The following is a 20,031-nucleotide window of genomic DNA, read 5'->3' as shown; positions in this document are numbered from 1 at the left end:
ATGGTGTCACTTTTGGGTATTTTCATCCATATAGAACCCTCAAACTGACTTCAAATGTGAGGTGGTCCCTAAAAAAAATGGTTTTGTAAATTTTGTTGTAAAAATGAGAAATCACTGGTCAAATTTTAACCCTTATAACTTCCTAGCAAAAAAAAAAAAAATTTCTTTCCAAAATTGTGCTGATGTAAAGTAGACATGTGGGAAATGTTATTTATTAACTATTTTGTGTCACATAACTCTCTGGTTTAACAGAATAAAAATTCAAAATGTGAAAATTGCGAAATTTTCAAAATTTTTGCCAAATTTCCGTTTTTTTCACAAATAACTCAGAAATTATCGACCTAAATTTACCACTAACATGAAGCCCAATATGTCACGAAAAAACAATCTCAGAATCGCTAGGATCCGTTGAAGCGTTCCTGAGTTATTACCTCATAAAGGGACACTGGTGTTATGGTTCTCAATGGCAAGAGAACATAGCCCAGCAAACATAAGAACTAGCTCTTGGAAGGATGGAAACTAAACTGACCATGAACTAAACCTGCCGCACAACTAACAGTAGCCGGGTAGCGTAGCCTGCGTTTTATCCCTAGACGCCCAGCGCCGGCCGGAGGACTAACTAATCCTGGCAGAGGAAAATATAGTCCTGGCTCACCTCTAGAGAAATTTCCCCGAAAGGCAGACAGAGGCCCCCACAAATATTGGCGGTGATTTTAGATGAAATGACAAACGTAGTATGAAAATAGGTTTAGCAAAATTGAGGTCCGCTTACTAGATAGCAGGAAGACAGAAAGGGCACTTTCATGGTCAGCTGAAAACCCTATCAAAACACCATCCTGAAATTACTTTAAGACTCTAGTATTAACTCATAACATCAGAGTGGCAATTTCAGATCACAAGAGCTTTCCAGACACAGAAACGAAACTACAGCTGTGAACTGGAACAAAATGCAAAAACAAACAAGGACTCAAGTCCAACTTAGCTGGGAGTTGTCTAGCAGCAGGAACATGCACAGAAAGGCTTCTGATTACAATGTTGACCGGCATGGAAGTGACAGAGGAGCAAGGCTAAATAGCGACTCCCACATCCTGATGGAAACAGGTGAACAGAGAGGATGATGCACACCAGTTCAATTCCACCAGTGGCCACAGGGGGAGCCCAAAATCCAATTTCACAACACACTGGTCAGAATTGCAAAAAACGGCAACGTCATTAAGGCCAAAATAGGCTGGGTCATGAAGGGGTTAAATGTGAACATGGGATCTTAGCCTTACCTAGAATCAAGTGTGGCAAGAAAGTTTCTGAGGAAGTGAAGAAAAAGGTGCAGGCATTTTTTGAGGATGATGAATTCAGTCGAATGTGCCCTGGTAAAAAAGACTATGTATCAGTGCGAATAGCAGGAGAAAAAAAGCAGATGCAAAAGCGACTATTACTGAGCAATATGAGGGAAATGTTTGTTGCCTATCGGGATCAGAATGGCCCTGAAATTGGATTTTCCAAGTTTTGTGAGCTTCGGCCAAAGTGGTGCGTAGCCGTTGGATCTTCTGGAACACATTCCGTTTGTGTGTGTACCATTCACCAAAATGTCAAACTAATGCTTGCAGCATTCCCAATCAATGATGACTACAAAGAGCTCATATGCAAAATGGTCTGTGGAATTGAATCCAAGGACTGTATGCTTGGCCGTTGTGATAAATGCCCGGGTCCTGAAGTTTTAAAAGAATTTCTAGTCAATGTGTTTGTCAGCAGTGACCCTGAAGATATTATTGAGTTCAAACAATGGATTCACACTGATCGAGACACGCTTGATACCAAACAACTGACTATAGAATATTTCATTGAAGAATTGGTTTTGAAAATTTCTAAACTTTGTAGCCATCACTACATCGCCAAGCATCAAAGTTGATATCTGAAATCGTTGAAGGAAAATCTGAGACCTGGAGAGCTTGTGATCCTTATGGACTTTGCTGAAAATTACTCATTTATTGTTCAAGATGCCATTCAAGGTTTCCACTGGGAAAATAGTCAAGCTACAGTACACCCATTTGTAATTTACTTCAAGGAGTTAAATGGTGAAGCTGCGCAGAACATCAGCTTGTGCATAATCAGTGATTGCTCACGACATGACACAGTTGCAGTCCACACTTTCTTAACAGTAATTGTGGAGTATCTCAAGACTCTCATCTATGGGATTCGTCATATCCACTACTTCAGCGATGGATCTGCAGCCCAGTACAAAAATTTCAAAAATTTTCTCAACTTGTGCCACCACAATGCTGATTTCAATATTAGCGCTGAATGGAATTTTTTTGGTACCAGTCATGGAAAGTCACCCTGTGATGGGATTGGAGGGACAGCAAAGAGGTTGGCAGCTCGTGCCAGTCTTCAACGCCCAACTGAAAACCAAATACTGACTCCGGTGGATTATTCAACTTTTGGAACGGGCAACTGCATGGAATCAAGTTTTTTTTTGTTCCAAAATAAAAAATTGACGAAATATGGGTAGTTCAAGAGGAAAGGTTCAAAGATGGACATACAATTGCAGGAACAAGAGAAAATCACCAGTGTGTGCCAATTGATGACAAAAAGCTTCGCATTTCAAGGGTGTCAAATGACCCATCATCTTTCATTGCCCATGTAGATAAATCTGTCATATCAGAAATGCCTTTTGTGCCAATTGCAAACCTCCAGCCAGGGCAATACATTGCCTGCATTTACGATAGGAACTGGTGGATTGGAAATATTTCTGAAATTTCAGTCGACGAGCATGATGCATTAATAAATTTTATGCATCCTCATGGACCAGCTAGCTTCTTTCACTGGCCTGTGAGAAATGATACATGCTGGATTCCCGAGCAGTCAATCATTGCAATAATTTCAGCACAGCTGCAACAGCAATGGGCCGACAATACAGCTTCTCTGAACCGATTATGTTGCAAATTCAGCATCAATTCCAGACCACTTAGACTGAACATTATGGCTTGGGAACCAACAAAAGATACCCAATATTAGGCTTGGGATCCTAGGCAAAGACACCCGCCCTCAAGCTTCGGAACCTGCGATAAAGAGACCGCCCGAGGCTTGCCTTGCACGGCTATCGGCCATGGCTCCTAGGCGATGGGGCTGCCAATTCTCGAAAGACAGCATTATTACAATTCTTAATAGGATTATAATACCAATTCTTAGGGAATTGGTTGTGGTATAACCCCCATGGACCAACGCAAGGGTTTGAATAGTGCAAGTTACTATTCATTGCGTATTAATAAATAACACAATGTTCAGTGGCATTTTTCATTTCTTAAACTGAGAGACTCCAAAAAAACAAAAAAAACAATGATTATTGTAGAGAAAAATGTGCTCTTTCTAATGATATCAGAATTAATATATTTTAGGGGTACCCTTTTTGAGAAATTTGACCTAAAAATAGGTAAAATTAAGTTTAAGTTTTTCATCATATGTGGGTGTGAATATTTCCACAAATACATATGCTTTGACCGTGATATTGCAGCAATGCAAAGTCATGTAGATGTTTGGTGTACAGGGCAAAGCACCAGTTACTATTGGTTTTTGGTCTTGAGTTATATATGGGCATACATTTTATGTGACACGTTTTTCAAGCTACTTTGACACAAAATTGCGGCTGTAATATTGTTTTGTCATAGCCGTTAATAATTTTATCGTGTTTAGCAGCAAAAGTTGAGCGAGTATGCCAAATTTCAGCATCATAGCCAGTATAGAACTCTAATGGCTATGTGCCAAAGTTTGCAAAATCCTCTTAGCTGAAGCGGCAGGCTTGGTGGAACCTCCAGTGAAAGGTCAACAGTGCCCAATGTATTTGAGATCTGGCCCTAAAAATGTACAGAACCTCTTTTCAAACATACATGTACATCCTTATAAATTGTCAGCAAAATCGGAGAAGGTCGAGTGGGGACCACTGGTCCACTTGACGTGGAATGTAATCATTCTCATATGGGATTATTCTGTGGTGAATAACACAGAGTGATAATTTTTGATTTGCTGAAGGAGAGACACCCAGAGAAGATTCTAGCCTAGCTTCCCAATCCTCAGCTTGCATGGCTGAGCTTCTCAAACTCTGCATTACTCACCGCTCCTACCCAGCCCCATATGTTGCTCCAGCTGGGTAGATTATGCACTAGTTACAATGCCGTACATTAGTGCTTGTCTATTCATCACCGCTTTTTCCTGGTTGGTGGTGACCTCCTTTCTGCCTTCCGTGCTATCTAGTCCCATTCCGTTTGACCCAAAAATCTGCATATTTTGTGTACCTGAAAAAAGTGTCTACACCACTGAAGACTATTCTTGTGAGTGGCTTTATATTCCTTGATAGGAAACTGACAGCTCTACGCTGAATGGATGACTCCCTCCCAACACTGCAATCCTGGATTGCCGGCCACTATAGCAATGGCAGGAGGTGCCCGGCCGAGAGCTCAGCTGGAATGACGGCAGCAGCCACTACGCCGGCTGCTTAGGATGATTGCCAGTGCTGATTGGCCACACCGAGTCACATGGTACACGACACTGTGAGCCGATTGGAGAGGTCTTTTCCTGCTTCCAAATGCTGATTTGTTAGAACTAGTCACATGGCACAAGAAGGGAAGGTCCTTTAGGTGAAAGATAGTTCCACATGCGAACGGAAGGTCCTTTTTCTTCTTCAAATGAACGTAGTTGCCCAAGTGATGGTGTGAGCCTGTGCCGGGTATGTGCGGTCCTGGGACGGCGGGGGAGAGGTGTCACAGCGGGGGGAATGGTGGGCGCACATGCTGCTGACGTGTGCTGAGGCTTGTCTGTGGGTGAATCCCGTAGTGATGGGCTTAGCTATATATGATGCCTTTATATATAACGCCTGTATGTGCTGCTGAAGGAACCTCTTCGGTTGGGATTCCTTATGTGCTGAACGACCTGAGCTCCCCGGGATCCGCTCCCCGGGATCCGCTCCCCGGGATCCGCTCCCCGGGATCCGCTCCCCGGGATCCGCTCCCCGGAGGATTCTCGGTTAGCTCATTCAGCAGCCGGTGATAGAATGTAAATGGTGCAACATGTTTAATAAAACCCAATTCCAGAACATGCTTTTTTTTCCCAATCTAATAGCACATGCTTTTAAGTAAGGAAAAAAAAAAGCTTTCTAAAGGTGGACAGCCCCTTTAAGTGTTGGGACTATGGGATGATGGGTGCAGCTCTTTAACCCCTTACCGTGCAACCCGTTTGGGACGCGAGGACTCATTCCTGTTTTACAAATCTGCCATTTGTCGCATTCCGCAGAAATCGCTTGGGAATGCCTGTCCGTTCCCCCCTCGGCTCAGACACCGTTTTTCCATGAAACCTTGTACTTCACGTTAGTAGTAAATTTTAGATTGATATGTTATTGAATTTATTAAAATGATAAACCTTAAATATATGTGTAAAAAATGACCATTTCAAACTTTTTCTGTGTCTGTCCTTAAAGAAGATAGGCGTGCCAGCCAGAATAGTTAGCAATCACATGTGTCTACCTTAGTGTCACACTTTTAGGACTCTTCATGATGCTTTCTGAAAATGTACCCCGGCCTGGAAAAAGGTGTAACTGCTCTTCCACAAAACTTGTAAATGTCACAGAGACCTGTCAGAAGCTTTGATCATGGGGTCAGGCTGCTGAGACAAAAGCAGAAGAGCTCAGTGTTGGCTCTTGGGAGAGCAATGACAGACTTCAAAGACTATTTATGGAGCCGGCCTTCAGACTCAGCTGAGCACTTCTTTTTGTTAGGGATCAGTATGGGTTTGATCACTTGATTTCCCCCCTGATTGTAGCTTCTAACATGGCTGTAGTTCCAGTTTAAAGGTGTTGCCTCATGGTGCAGCTTCGGGAGCGCACCGACCTCTGGCGTAGGCTGCAGTCACACTAGCATATAAAAAATCACTCCAATGTTGATCCAGAAAAGTTGGATGAGTGTCGTGATTAAAATGTGATTTTTCTCAACTAGCATCCATATGACATGCGTTTTTAACATTATCTTCTACATACTATAATTATCTGTCATTTAAAGCTAGTTTTCTAAATAATAAAGCTATCTTGTAAATACACACACACACACTGCTCAAAAAAATAAAGGGAACACTAAAATCCCACATCCTAGATATCACTGAATGAAATATTCCAGTTGCAAATCTTTATTCATTACATAGTGGAATGTGTTGAGAACAATAAAGCATAAAAATTATCAATGTGAATCAAAATGAATGTCCCGTGGAGGTCTGGATTTGGAATATTACTCAAAATCAAAGTGGAAAATGAAGTTACAGGCTGATCCAACTTCAGTGGAAATGCCTCAAGACAAAGAAATGATTCTCAGTAGTGTATGTGGCCTCTATGTGCCTGTATGACCTCCCTACAATTCATGGGCATGCTCCTGATGAGGCGGCGCATGGTCTCCTGAGGGATCTCCTCCCAGACCTGGACTAAAGCATCCACCAACTCCTGGACAGTCTGTGGTGCAACGTGACGTTGGTGGATGGTACGAGACATGATCCTCCTTGCACAAAGTCTGAGGTAGCGGTCCTACTGCTGGGTTGTTGCCCTCCTACGGCCCACTCCACATCTGGTGTATTGGCCTGTCTCCTGATAGCGCATCTGGACACTATTCTGACAGACAGAGCAAACCTTCTTGCCACAGCTCGCATTGATGTGCCATCCTGGATGAGCTGCACTACCTGAGCCACTTGTGTGGGTTGTAGAGTCTGTCTCCTGCTACCTCGAGTATGAAAACACAACCAACATTCAAAAGTGACCAAAACATCAGCCAGAAAGCATTGGTACTGAGATGTGGTCTGTGGTCACCACCTGCAGAACCACTCCTTTTATTGAGTGTGTCTTGATGATTGCCAATAATTCCATCTGTTGTCTAATCCATTTGCACAACAGCATGTGAAATTGATTGTCAAACAGTGTTGCTTCCTAAGTGGACAGTTTGATTTCATAGAAGTTTGATTTACTTGGAGTTATATTCTGTTGTTTAAGTGTTCCCTTTATTTTTTTGAGCAGTGTAGATACAATATAGATACTTACAATAGAAAGATGTCTTTGAGATACATAATTAGTGCAATGTTTGAATTTTACTGTACATGTATATAGCTAATAAATGAAAAATATGGCCAGCTAAGGAAATAACCAGTTAAGGAAAAACAGTCAGATGTGAGCTGGGCTTATTATGCTTGAAGGGCCCAATAACTATGGAGCTTCCTAGCCTATTAATATCAGCCCACAGCTGTTTACTTAGCCTTTAATGGTTGTTAAAATGGGGGACGGTAAGAAAAAATGATGTGGGATCCCCCCGTTTTTAGTAACCAGCAAAGGCTAAGCATACAGCTGTGGGCTGATATTAATAGGCCCCAGCTTAATAAGTCCATCCCTCAGCCCCCCCACAAATGGCGTGTCTAGGGCAATTGCAGTAATGGGTTTGTGGGGTTGATGCCAGCAGGTGTAGGATACTCCTACTCCACACTGATGAGGGGCAAAAACCCCGAAACAGCTGTTTGTGGATGGATACCATGCTTGGCATAGGTGGTCTTCCTTTATTGGATATTCTCCTTTATTGGATGCTGCCCTTCCCGTGGTTGTTCCTTCCCGGAGAAAGGCCTGGCTATTCATTGCTTGCGTTGAGAAACACGTGATGGTGTCTCCGCAGCTTAATTTACATGCATTTGCATATTTCCCACAAGGGATGGGGGCAGTGTTCTGGATCACTGCGTTGAGAAACACGTGATGGTGTCTCCGCAGTGTTGGATGTTTTGGTCTCCCCGAGGTCATTCATCTGTTCCTTAATAGCCTTTCACCAGGCACTGCTCCTAATAGCCAGTTTCCTACTCCACTTGCAAAGATGTTTACTTTTATATGTGTTATTTCTAATCTGTTATTGGTCTGAGTTGCTTTACTTTATCCCTTTGTCATGATTGATTCTGTTAGATGACAGCAGTCAGGAGAAGGTCCTGATAGTTTTTGACATCTAATGTCTGTGTGGTGCAGGAGACAAGTAACAAAGCACCATGTCCGATCCCTGTGCCCTGTAATGGCAGATGTCAGGCAGAATAAAGAAGTTTAACCTGTGTGATTGTTATCCTCAAACATAATGGGCACCAGAGGAGCCTGACAGACACTGATTATTACTTACACAGGGCTGTGGAGTTGATACGCCAAACCTTCAACTGCCTCCGACTCTTCAATTTCCCTGACTCCATAGCACTGTTCACTACTGAGCATGTACATAAAGTGCGGCACAGATACATCTCATCTACAACTCCACAGCACTGGTCACTACTGGGCATGTACATAAAGTGTGGCACAGATTCATCTAATCTACAACTCCACAGCACTGGTCACTACTGAGCATGTACATAAAGTGCGGCACAGATACATCTCATCTACAACTCCACAGCACTGGTCACTACTGGGCATGTACATAAAGTGTGGCACAGATTCATCTAATCTACAACTCCACAGCACTGGTCACTACTGAGCATGTACATAAAGTGCAGCTCAGATTTATCTCATTTACAGCTCCACAGCACTGGTCACTACTGAGCATGTACATAAAGTGCAGCTCAGATTCATCTCCTCTACAACTCCACAGCACTGGTCACTACTGAGCATGTACATAAAGTAAGTGCAGCTCAGATTCATCTCCTCTACAACTCCACAGCACTGGTCACTACTGAGCATGTACATAAAGTGCAGCACAGATTCATCTCACCTAAGACTCCACAGCACTGGTCATTACGTGAGCCTGTACATAAAGTACAGCACAGATTCATCTCATCTACAACTCCACAGCACAGGTCACTACTGAGCATGTACTGTACATAAAGTGCGGCACAGATTCATCTCCGCTAAAAGCCAAGATCATTAGATCAGGAACAGAATAGACATTTATAGGACATTGCATAACTTTCCCAAATTCTTATGAAAACATTTTCAGCACATGCTGCATTGTACTACTATACCCAATGTATTACATATATATTAGGAGTCTTGTCTGTCCATTTTATACCGACTCCACCAAAATGGACTCCAACTCCACAGCTCTGCTTACTTTTAGCAACTATCTCTGCACATATTATCTCATCCCAGTAAGCTCTGCTCAGGAATAATTTGGTGCCTGGGATCGGAGACCATAATTGCTCATTTCAGCCACGTGCCAAATTCATACAATAAGCTTGTGTGCAGTCCAACCACCCCTCTATGGAAAGCCACATGGCATTGCACCATACTTTACCTTGGCAAGAGGTCTGTCTGCATGCAGATGCATTGTCTGAGCTATGGGAGCAGCAGGACTAGCGGCTCTGCACGAGTATGGAGAGCAAAGCACCAAAAAAGATGTGGCAAGCACTTTATGAACATCGGTCTCTGTGTTAGAGCATTGTCTTCTCCGCAGATACATATTGACATTTCTTATTATACTTTCTTTTATATACATGTTATAGTTAATTTGTTATTGTTTACGTTTATCTGTTTATTAGTTGTGTCTCCTGGAAAGTTGTGATTGTCAATATTCTACCACATAAAGGAGCAGATCCTCCATTTCATGTGCTGTCCTGAGTCTGTCTAGCTAAGGGCTCCTTCACATGTCAGCATTTTTCACTTATGATTATTTGATCAGCGTGTGGTCCGAGTGCCATCAGTTTTTTTCTCATATGTGGAGAGAAAAGAAAAAACTTTTTTCACCTCCTTTCTGACAGCCTGTGAAAATCGGACTACACTTGGATCATATCAGTGTTTTTTTTTTTTTTTTTCCATGGACCTATTGACTTGCATTGCCGATTTCGAACCATTGCTTGAATCAAAATCGGACATGTCTTCGATATTTCCCGCAAACCACTTGGTCTGAGGAAAAAATCGGACATGTACACAGCCCCATAGAATATCAAAGGCATGAGTGCTATCTGGTAAAACCATGGCTAGCACTCGTGCGATAAAATGGGATGTGTGAATGAGCCCCAACTGTGAGATGGTGCAGATGCTTGCATAAATAAAGCAGAGAACAACATATTGTAAGGACTTGTGCATTTCAGGTAGACATGTTACTGGATTCTTGAAGAGTAAACTGTCTTTTTAAATTCCCCTCCCCATAAATTATCACTATATGTGAAAACTGAAAACTTTATACTATACCTTATTAGTGAAATATTAATCTTTTTTCCTCCAGGACTGATCAGTCACTCGCAAAATTCTCAATTCTGAGATAAAATCTGATCTGTCTGCAGTGAATACAGACCCTCACATTACTGAGATAGGTTGGTGCTAATAAGATTTTACAGAGCTGTTTCTGTCATTTCCGGATAACTTACCGTACAATACCTATGTCTGAATCTAGCTTCTCCCTTATCCTCCCCTAAACACCAACTGTCACCTCCTATTTCTGTAATGGGAAAATATGTCTTCCCTAAACACATTTGTCCCATGAATTGAGTGAGTGGGCAGTCCTGGAGGTGAAAGAAACATTACAAAGTTTCCTATTTTCATGTGTACTATGGATTTATGTTATAACTAGATGGTGGCCCGATTGCATCGGGTATTCTAGAATATGTATGTATGTATATAGCAGCCACATAGTATATAGCACAGGCCACGTAGTATATAGGAGCCATGTAGTATATAGCAGACAAATACTACGTGGCCTGTGCTATATATCTCCTCTCTCATCTCTGTCTATCGCCCTACACGTGCCCTCCGTTCTACAAATGACCTAAGGCTAACATCCCCCGTAATCCGAACCTCACACCTCCGTCTACAAGACTTCTCTCATGCTGCGCCAGCTCTCTGGAATGCACTTCCCCAGACGATCAGGCTGATACCTAGCCCCAACCTATTCAAGCGCGCTCTAAAAACCCATCTCTTCAAACAAGCCTACCACATCAACTACTCAGTAAACTAACTTTGCCCTGTTCCCTCCTTCCAAATATTATTCTAAATCTGCACCCTACTATTCATCTGTCTCCACACCCTCCATGCACATGATAACTGCACTTGATACTTGACTATTGCACTTAAACACACGGGCTGATGACCGGATCATGCAGCTTTATATGAAAATCCCTATTTATTATAATTGCCAGACCTGAAATAACAAGCACTTTTCACCTATTGTGTCCCCCCCATTTCCTTGTAGATTGTAAGCTTGCGAGCAGGGACCTCACTCCTAATGTCACTGTTTAAATTGTCTTAACTTGTATTGAATTTGTCTGTATATGTCCCCGCTTAATTGTAAAGTGCTGCGAAATATGTTGGCGCTATATAAATAAAAATTATTATTATTATTATTATTATTATATACTATGTGGCTGCTATATACATACCTACATACATACATACATACATACATATTGTAGAATAGCCGATGCGTTAATACAGGCCACGCAGTATATAACAGTGGCCACGCAGTATATAACACAGCCCACGTACTATATAACACAGCCCATGCAGTATATAGCAGCCACGCAGTATATAACACAGGCACACAGGCCATGCAGTATATAGCACAGGCCACGCAGTATATAACACAGGGCACGCAGTATATAGCACAGCCCACGCAGTATATAACACTGCCCATGTAGTATATAGCAGCCACGTGGTATATAACACAGCCCACGTAGTATATAGCAGTGTGGGCACCATATCCCTGTTAAAAAAAAAATAATTAAAATAAAAAATTGTTATATACTCACCCGCCGGGATCCAGCGAAGCTTTGGCGATGTGCGCGCGGCTGCCGCCATCTTCCGTTCCCAGGATGCATTGCGAAATTACCCAGATGACTTAGCGGTCTCACGAGACCACTAAGTCTTCTGGGTAATTTCGCAATGCATCTCTGGGAACTGAAGATGGCGGCAGGCGCGAGCGCATCTTCGGACGACGGAAGGTGACAATAGCAGGTTTTTTGTTTTTTTTAATTCTTTTTAACATTAGATCTTTTTACTTTTGATGCTGCATAGGCAATCAGCGACGCGGGATTTCCGTGACGGAAGTTGCCGACAGAAAGACGGAAGTACCCCTTAGACAATTATATATATAGAAAATTAAAACAACTGTTAAGAATTAAAGAGCAGGGCAATTCCCTGGAAACATATAGTATGTTTTACACAATAAAAATCTTCACATTTTTCATAAGCAAAGGCTCAAGCCCCCTTTTTTTTCTTCTAGATTATTTGCATGTAAATGATTTTATACAAATATTTGCTAATATTTGAAAATGCTTCTCTATGCGTTGGGAAAGTCTTCAGAAGGTGTTCATTGTAGGTGTAATGCTTGACCTAACTGAAAAAGAAGGGGTGTTCTCTCAAAACACCTAATGTATCTTAGGCCCCATCACACGTTCTGGTGATTTTTGGTACTGGAAAAACAAGTACTGGTGAGATGTGTGCTCCGTGTCCGTGTGCCTGTATGTGACATCCGTGTCAGTGTGACACACATGGAATGAAATGCAGCATAGAAACTAAAGAGTGTTGGGTATTTAACATGCTCAAAGATAGAGTGATTAGAAACATAGACCGACAGATGGGAATTTGTCAGTGTGTTATGTCATCAGTGCTTTGTGCTTTTTTTTTCTGTACTTGTTTTTTAATTTAAAATTTATTTTAAAAAAATGGCGTGGGCTCCGGCATAATTTTCATAACCAGCAGAGGGAAAGCCGACTGCTGGGGGGCTGATAATAATAATCTGGGAAAGGGACCATTGGCCTGAAATGTTCCCAGGCTATTAATAACAGCTCACAGCTGTTAGCTTCGCCTTTACTTGTTAGTTCACATGGAGACCCCAGAAAAAAAAATGACGTGGCGTCTTCCAAAGGCTAAACAGATAGCTCTGAGCTGATATTAACCCCTTCACGACATGCTCCTTACTAGTACAGTGCATGTCGTGTCTCCCCCTTTGATGTGGGCTCCGGCGCTGAGCCCACATCAAAGTCGCGACATGTCAGCTGTTTTGTACAGCTGACATGTGCCCACAATAGCGGCAGGTGGAATCGCGATCCACCCGCCGCTATTAACTAGTTAAATGCCGCTGTGAAACGCTGACAGGGGCATTTAACTACCGCTTCTGGCCATAGGGCTGGAAATGCGCGTATCGCCAACCTCCGTCATGTTATCAGGGGTCAGCGATGTGTCGGCATAACAACCAGAGGTCTCCTTGAGACCTCTATGGTTGTTGATGCCGGCTTGCTGTGAGCGCCACCCTGTGGTCGTCACTCATAGCAAATCTGTAATTCAGCTGCATAGGAGCGATCTGATGATCGCTCCTATGTAGCTGAGCCGATCTAGTTGTGCCAGCTTCTAGCCTCCCATGGAGGCTCTTGAAGCATGGCAAAAGTAAAAAAAAAAATAAAAAAAAAAAAATATGAAAAAAATAAAAATATAAAAGTTTAAATCACCACCCTTTCGCCCCATTCAAAATAAAACCATAATAAAAAAAAAAATGAAACCTACACATATTTGGTATCGCCGCATTCAGAATCGCCCGATCTATCAATAATAATAAAAAAAAGCATTAACCTGATCGCAGAAATTATGTTTTTTTGGTCGTCGTGACATTGCATTAAAATGCAATAACGGGCGATCAAAAGAACGTATCCGTATCTGCACAAAAGTGGTATCATTAAAAACGTCAGATCGGCACACAAAAAATAAGCCCTCAACCGACCCGAGATACCGAAAAATGGAGACGCTACGGGCATCGGAAAATGGCGCAATTTTTTTTTTTTTTTAGCAAAGTTTGGAATTTTTTTTCACCACTTAGCTAAAAAATAACCTAGTCATGTTAGGTGTCTATGAACTCGTAATGACCTGGAGAATCATAATGGCAGGTCAGTTTTAGCATTTAGTGAACCTAGCAAAAAAGCCAAACAAAACACGCATGGAATTGCTCTTTTTTTCGCAATTTCACCGCACTTGGATTTTTTTCCCCGTTTTCTAGTACATGACATGGTAAAACCAATGGTGTCATTCAAAAGTACAACTCGTCCCTCAAAAAATCAGCCCTCACATGGCCAAATTGACGGAAAAATAAAAAAGTTATGGCTCTGGGAAGGAGGGGAGCGAAAAACGAAAACGCAAAAACGAAAAAAGGCTGCGTCTTGAAGAGGTTAATAGCCTGGGAAGAGGCCAGCGATATTGGCCCCCTTCCAGGCTACCAACATTAACCCTCAGCAGCCCCAAAAATGGGGCATCCATAAGATGAGCCAAATCTGAAGTTTAGCCTCACTCTTAACACTTGCCCTGGTGCAGTGGCTAGTGAGGCAATCGGGTTGGGGTTCATGTTATCTTTGTATTGTCAGCTAACATCAAGCCCAGGGGTTAGTAATAGAGAGGTGTCTATAAGAACCCCCAATCACTAACCCCATAGTCATAGGGTACGTGCCTACGATCAGGAAAGCGTCTTTAGTTAGGTTAGCCTGAAACGCGTCAGCGTTTTGTGTGGGCTACTGTTGTGGAACCCTAAATAAAGCCCCATATTCTCATGCTGTAATATCTCCCGAGCATCCATGTACTTTGGCTGTTGAGCTGGTTTGAAGATTTTTTACTGTTTCACAGCAGAGTTTTGCAGGGACAGATGTGATAGTACATATAATGAGAAAATTACTTACCGTGGTGGATACAATTCCTTGGCTTCAGCAGCTCTTCACAGTTGGACACAGAAGTCTGTGAGTGGCCTCCTCTTCCACACTGTGTAGACAGGCCAGTGTTGCCTAATTAACCCTTCTTCTGAAAGGATCTGAAGTAGTGGGTGGCATGCGTATGAAAGTGAAGACACCCATGCTGCTACATTTAGGGCCCCGTCTCACTAAGCGATTTACCAACGATCACGACCAGCGATACGACCTGGCCGTGATCGTTGGTAAGTCGCTGTGTGGTCGCTGGGGAGCTGTCACACAGACAGATCTCTCCAGCGACCAACGATCAGGGGAACGACTTCGGCATCGTTGAAACTGTCTTCAACGATGCCGAAGTCCCCCTGCAGCACCCGGGTAACCAGGGTAAACATCGGGTTACTAAGCGCAGGGCCGCGCTTAGTAACCCGATGTTTACCCTGGTTACCAAAAAAAACAAACAGTACATACTCGCCTTTCGGTGTCCAGGTCCCTTGCCGTCTGCTTCCTGCTCTCTGACTGAGCCGCCGTACTGTGAGAGCAGAGCGCAGCGGTGACGTCACCGCTGTGCTCTCACTTCTCACTGTACGGCGGCACTCAGTCAGTGAGAGCAGGAAGCAGACGGCAAGGGACCTGGACACCGAAAGGCGAGTATGCAACTGTTTGGTTTTTTTGGTAACCAGGGTAAACATCGGGTTACTAAGCGCGGCCCTGCGCTTAGTAACCCGATGTTTACCCTGGTTACCAGTGAAGACATCGCTGGATCGGTGTCACACACACCGATTCAGCGATGTCAGCGGGGCCTCAACGACCAAAAAAAGGTCCAGGCCATTCTGACACGACCAGCGATCTCGCAGCAGGGGCCTGATCGCTGGTACGTGTCACACATAGCGAGATCGCTATGGAGGTCGCTGTTGCGTCACAAAACTAGTGACTCAGCAGCGATCTCGCTAGCGATCTCGCTATGTGAGACGGGGCCTTTAGATAAGCATGTGTAGAGGGAGTGTTCCATGGTCCTGCAGCTAACACACACCCAACTTACTTTTGATCTAAGGTAGCTATTCTCCTTACTCTACATAAATGCTTCTTTAAGAGCCTTGTCACCACGCTTGTGCATTCGGGAGATAGCCTTTTCATCATCCAGACTATGCGGAATGAAACCTAACGTTATCCCTTATATTGTGTTGTTTCAGTGATTCAGAAAATGTCAGAAGATTTGAAGAAAAGATTAGAATTTCCAAATTCACTTATTCAAACACAGGTAGGATTTTTTTATATCAGGTCAGCATTAATTTACTTTTGAATAATTGAAGGCAGATTTGGGCAAATATGCTGTGATATCAAACTACCGTACCTCATTTGTACCTACATTTTTAGGTCACAAGCAAAAAAAAAAAAAAAATCAAATTCATTTTTGGCCCGATTTGCTGAGTTCTGTCTGTCCTTGCTGTGTAGCAATTCATGAGCGTTAGATGAAAAAAAAAGTTTGTAGCAATTTCATGATATATTGCTTGGGTGTCAAATCCGGCCACATAAATAGGCCGCTCATAGTAAAAAAAAAAATTAGAATTTGACGAGTCCTCATGCAGCTTGTTGAATGCAAGGGTACAGTATAGTAATAAAATGGATGTGACTATAGCAAGCTATCTGACATATTTCGATATTCTTTGAACCAATAGTAGGGTGTGGGAACAACTCATAAAAATAATAATAATAATAATAATAAAAAAATATATATATGCATAATATACACAAAATATATATCCTTCTTGGTGATGATGAAATTTAAATGTTGATGAGTGTGTAGAATTTATGTATGCAAGTGTGTATGTGTACGTACACTACTAGTATTTATATACACACACACACACACACACACACACACACACACACACACACACACACACACACACACACACACACACACACACACACCTTGACATATAAATTCCATAACCAAGAAGGAATAGTTACGTCATAGGATGGATAGGCATGTTAATCACCATGCCAAAGTGTGTATGTTTGTGTATTTTTCCACATGGCGCTCATAATTGATACTGAAGAATTTGAGATGTTTTGTAAATTTTGCTTCCATTTTGTCATCATTTGCATATCATTAATATGTCTATCGATCCTGTAATTTTCATAATACCAGGACTCTTTCTTATTGGTGTTGTAATTTTTATATTAAGGAGTGTGTGTATACATGCAGTCATGGCCAAAAGTGCTGGAACCCTTGAAATTGTTCCAGAAAATGAAGTATTTCACACAGAAAATTATTACAATTACACTTGTTTTGGTATACAGAAGAAAGAACAGCGGAAAAAAAGGCAAATTGGACATCATTTCACACAAACCCCCCAAAATGGGCTGGATACAATTCACACCTTTCCAAAATTGTGGTAAACAGCTTTGTTTCAAGCATGTGATGCTCATTCAAACTCACATGTGGCAAGTAACAGGTATGGGCAATATGAAAATCACACCTGGAACCAGATAAAAACGGGAGCAGTTGGCTCAGTCTTTGCATAGTGTGTACCACACTAAGCATGGAGAACAAAAAGAAAAGAGAACTATCTGAGGATTTGAGAACCAAAAATTGTTGAACAATTTCAACCATCTCAAGCATACAAGTCCATCTCCAAAGGTTCTTTTTCTGCCTCTGGCAATGGACGCCTTGACTGTCTGCAGTGCATCATGAAATCTGAAGATTACCAAAAGGATTTTGGGTCGCAATGTAGTGTTCAGTGTCACAAAGATAGATTTGTGTTCTAGGTCATGGGTCTTCCAGCAAGACAGTGACCCCAAACATACTTCAAGAAGCACCCAGAAGTGGATGGAAGCAAAGAGCTGGAGAGTTCTGAAGTGTCCAGCAGCGAGTCCGGATCTAAATCCCATTGACCACCTGTGGAGAAATGTTAAAATAGATGTTGGGAGGAGGCACCCTTCAACTATGAGAGACCTGGAGCAGTTTGCAAACGAAGAGTGGTCCACAATTCCAGTTGAAAGTTGTAAGAAGCTTGTGGATTGTTATAGGAAGCGACTGATAGCAGTTATTTATTCTAAATGGCGTGCAACCAAATATTAAGTTGTGGGTGCTAACAAATTTGTCCGGCCTATTTGGGGGGTTTGTGTAACATTATGTCCAATTTCCTTTTTTTTCACTCTCCCTCTCTTTTTTTTTTTCTTTTTTTTTTTTTGTGTGTGATGTTCCAATACACACAAAGGAAATAAACATGTGTAATTGCAATAATTGCCTGGGAGAAATATTTCTTTTTCTGGAACAATTTCAAGGGTGCATTTTCAGCCATGACTGTTTTAGACAGGTGTAGAAAAATGCAGTAAAGTAAGAATCCTTTCAAAAGTAAGTGTTCACTTTTTTTCATCAATTAGCAAAATGCAAAGTGAATAAACAAGAGAAATCTAAATCAAGTCTGGATGGGCTCACAATCCACCGGCGGTGATGCTGCAGATAAGTGAGGCACATGGGACATAGACAACTGAGGAAATGGAAACAATAGGTAGACTCAAGCTGTCCAGAAGACCGCAGACAGGCAGCTGGAAACCACAGGCAGGATGTTGGAAACCTCAGTCAGGCGAAAGAGGTCCAAGAGACCACTGGCCGGATGGGAAACATCCCGGAGACGTTTAGGAGACTGCATAAATCATCTGAGTAGGTCAAGCTGTACAGAGCAACTCAGTCAGCAACACTGAAATCTTAATATCAAGATACAGGTGTGTGTCTACAAAGCCCAACGTGTAGCACGACCGAGTATAGCAGACCTGGGTGAGGGAAGTGAGGCACAGTTCTGGAACAAGTGCGTAACGTCAATATTTGGTGTCCACACTTTGCATTCTTGACTGCATTATAGCATCAATTCTTCTACATGTATGCACAGTTTTTGAAGAAACTTGGCAGAGGTTTTTCCAAACAACATCTTGGAGAACTAACCACAGATCTGTGGATATAGGATTGTGTGAATCCTTCTGTCTCCTTATGTAATCTGAGACAGACTCAATATTGTTGAGATTTAAGCTCTGTGGGCCATGTCATCACTTCCAGGACTCCTCATTCTTATATTCTAATTATTATTGACATTCATTGTATATTTGGAGTTGTTGTCCTGCTGCAAAATGAATTTGGAGCCAGTCAGATGTCACCCAGATGGTATTGAATGATGAGTATCTGTCTTTATTTCTCACTCAGCATTGAGGACACTATTCAGCCTGACCAAGTTCCTAACTCTATTTGCTGAAATACAGCCCCAAACTTGCAAAGAACCTCCACCATGTTTCACTGATGTCTGCAATCAATCATTATAATAGTCTTTATTTTTATATAGCGCTAACATATTCCGCAGCGCTTTACAGGTTGCACACATTATCGTCGCTGTCCCCATTGGGGCTCACAATCTAAATTCCCTATCTTTGGAATGTGGGAGGAAACCGGAGTGCCCGGAGGAAACCCACGCAAACACGGAGAGAACATACAAACTCTTTGCAGATGTTGTCCTTAGTGGGGCTTGAACCCAGGATTCCAGCGCTGCTAGGCTGCTGTGCTAACCACTGCGCCACCGTGCTGCCCGTGCTGTATTATTGTACATCTTTTCAGCACGTCAGTGAACAAACTGCTTCCTGTTATAGCCAGATAATTCACATATTGACTCATCAGTCCAGAGCACCTGCTGATATTTTTCTGCACTCCAGTTCTTGTTTTTGTGCATAATTGAGTCACTTGGCCTTATTTCTTAGTCTAACAAATGGCGTTTGGCCCACAATTCTTCCATTACAGGGGTAGTCCGCTTCTTGGACAATCCCATCTAAGTCAGCATGTTTTCCCCCAGTAAAATAACAATACCTATATGAGCACCATACCATAGTGACATAGGTCGCTCTTCTGACTACGCTGCATTTGACAGATTTCATGAAGGCACCACACAGTAATCAGTTGTGATGAAGGTCCAATAATTAGGACTGAGACGCTAATTATTTGGATTGCTATTAAAAATAAATTGTTTTATTCACGGAGTATATATATCTTTTATAAGGTTGTCTACTAATGGGGTCTCCTTATTAAAGGCCCCAGGGTGCCCGCATAAATAAAAAAATAAATCTATAAAATTACCTCCTGCATGTTCCTCTGTTCTCAGGGCTATGATTGCCACACAGTGTGAACAATGTCACGATACCGCTGCAGGCAATCAGTGAACGCTGACCAGCTGCAACCTTCTCAATTCAGTTCGAAAAAAAAAAAAAAAAAGAAAAAATATATATATATATATATATATATATATATATATATATATATATATATATATATATATATATATATATATATATATTTGGAACAGCATCAAGTACTACCTTACAAAACATGCAGAGCTCTTCTGACCAGCAATCCAATGA

At 42.1% G+C, this 20,031-nt stretch overlaps 1 protein-coding gene across 3 annotated transcripts in view; it reads left to right on the top strand.

The window, feature by feature from the left end:
- The first annotated feature begins 4,603 nt into the window (after positions 1-4,603).
- The window catches only part of FOCAD (focadhesin), a 426,882-nt gene continuing 411,454 nt past the window's right edge, over positions 4,604-20,031 (top strand). The window contains exons 1-2 of one of the 3 annotated variants that reach the window (XM_077249466.1): positions 4,604-4,717; positions 15,819-15,886. In XM_077249466.1, the coding sequence (XP_077105581.1) occupies positions 15,830-15,886 (57 nt within the window). In that variant the 5' untranslated portion in view covers positions 4,604-4,717; positions 15,819-15,829. Of the gene's footprint in view, positions 4,718-15,659; positions 15,680-15,818; positions 15,887-20,031 lie in introns of those variants that run through there. The other 2 variants (XM_077249485.1, XM_077249475.1) reach the window with 2 other exon arrangements.

The sequence above is a fragment of the Ranitomeya variabilis genome, chromosome 1, assembly GCF_051348905.1.
Source record: "Ranitomeya variabilis isolate aRanVar5 chromosome 1, aRanVar5.hap1, whole genome shotgun sequence".
Lineage (NCBI taxonomy): Eukaryota > Metazoa > Chordata > Amphibia > Anura > Dendrobatidae > Ranitomeya > Ranitomeya variabilis.
This window is presented reverse-complemented; position numbering and strand designations above follow the sequence as displayed.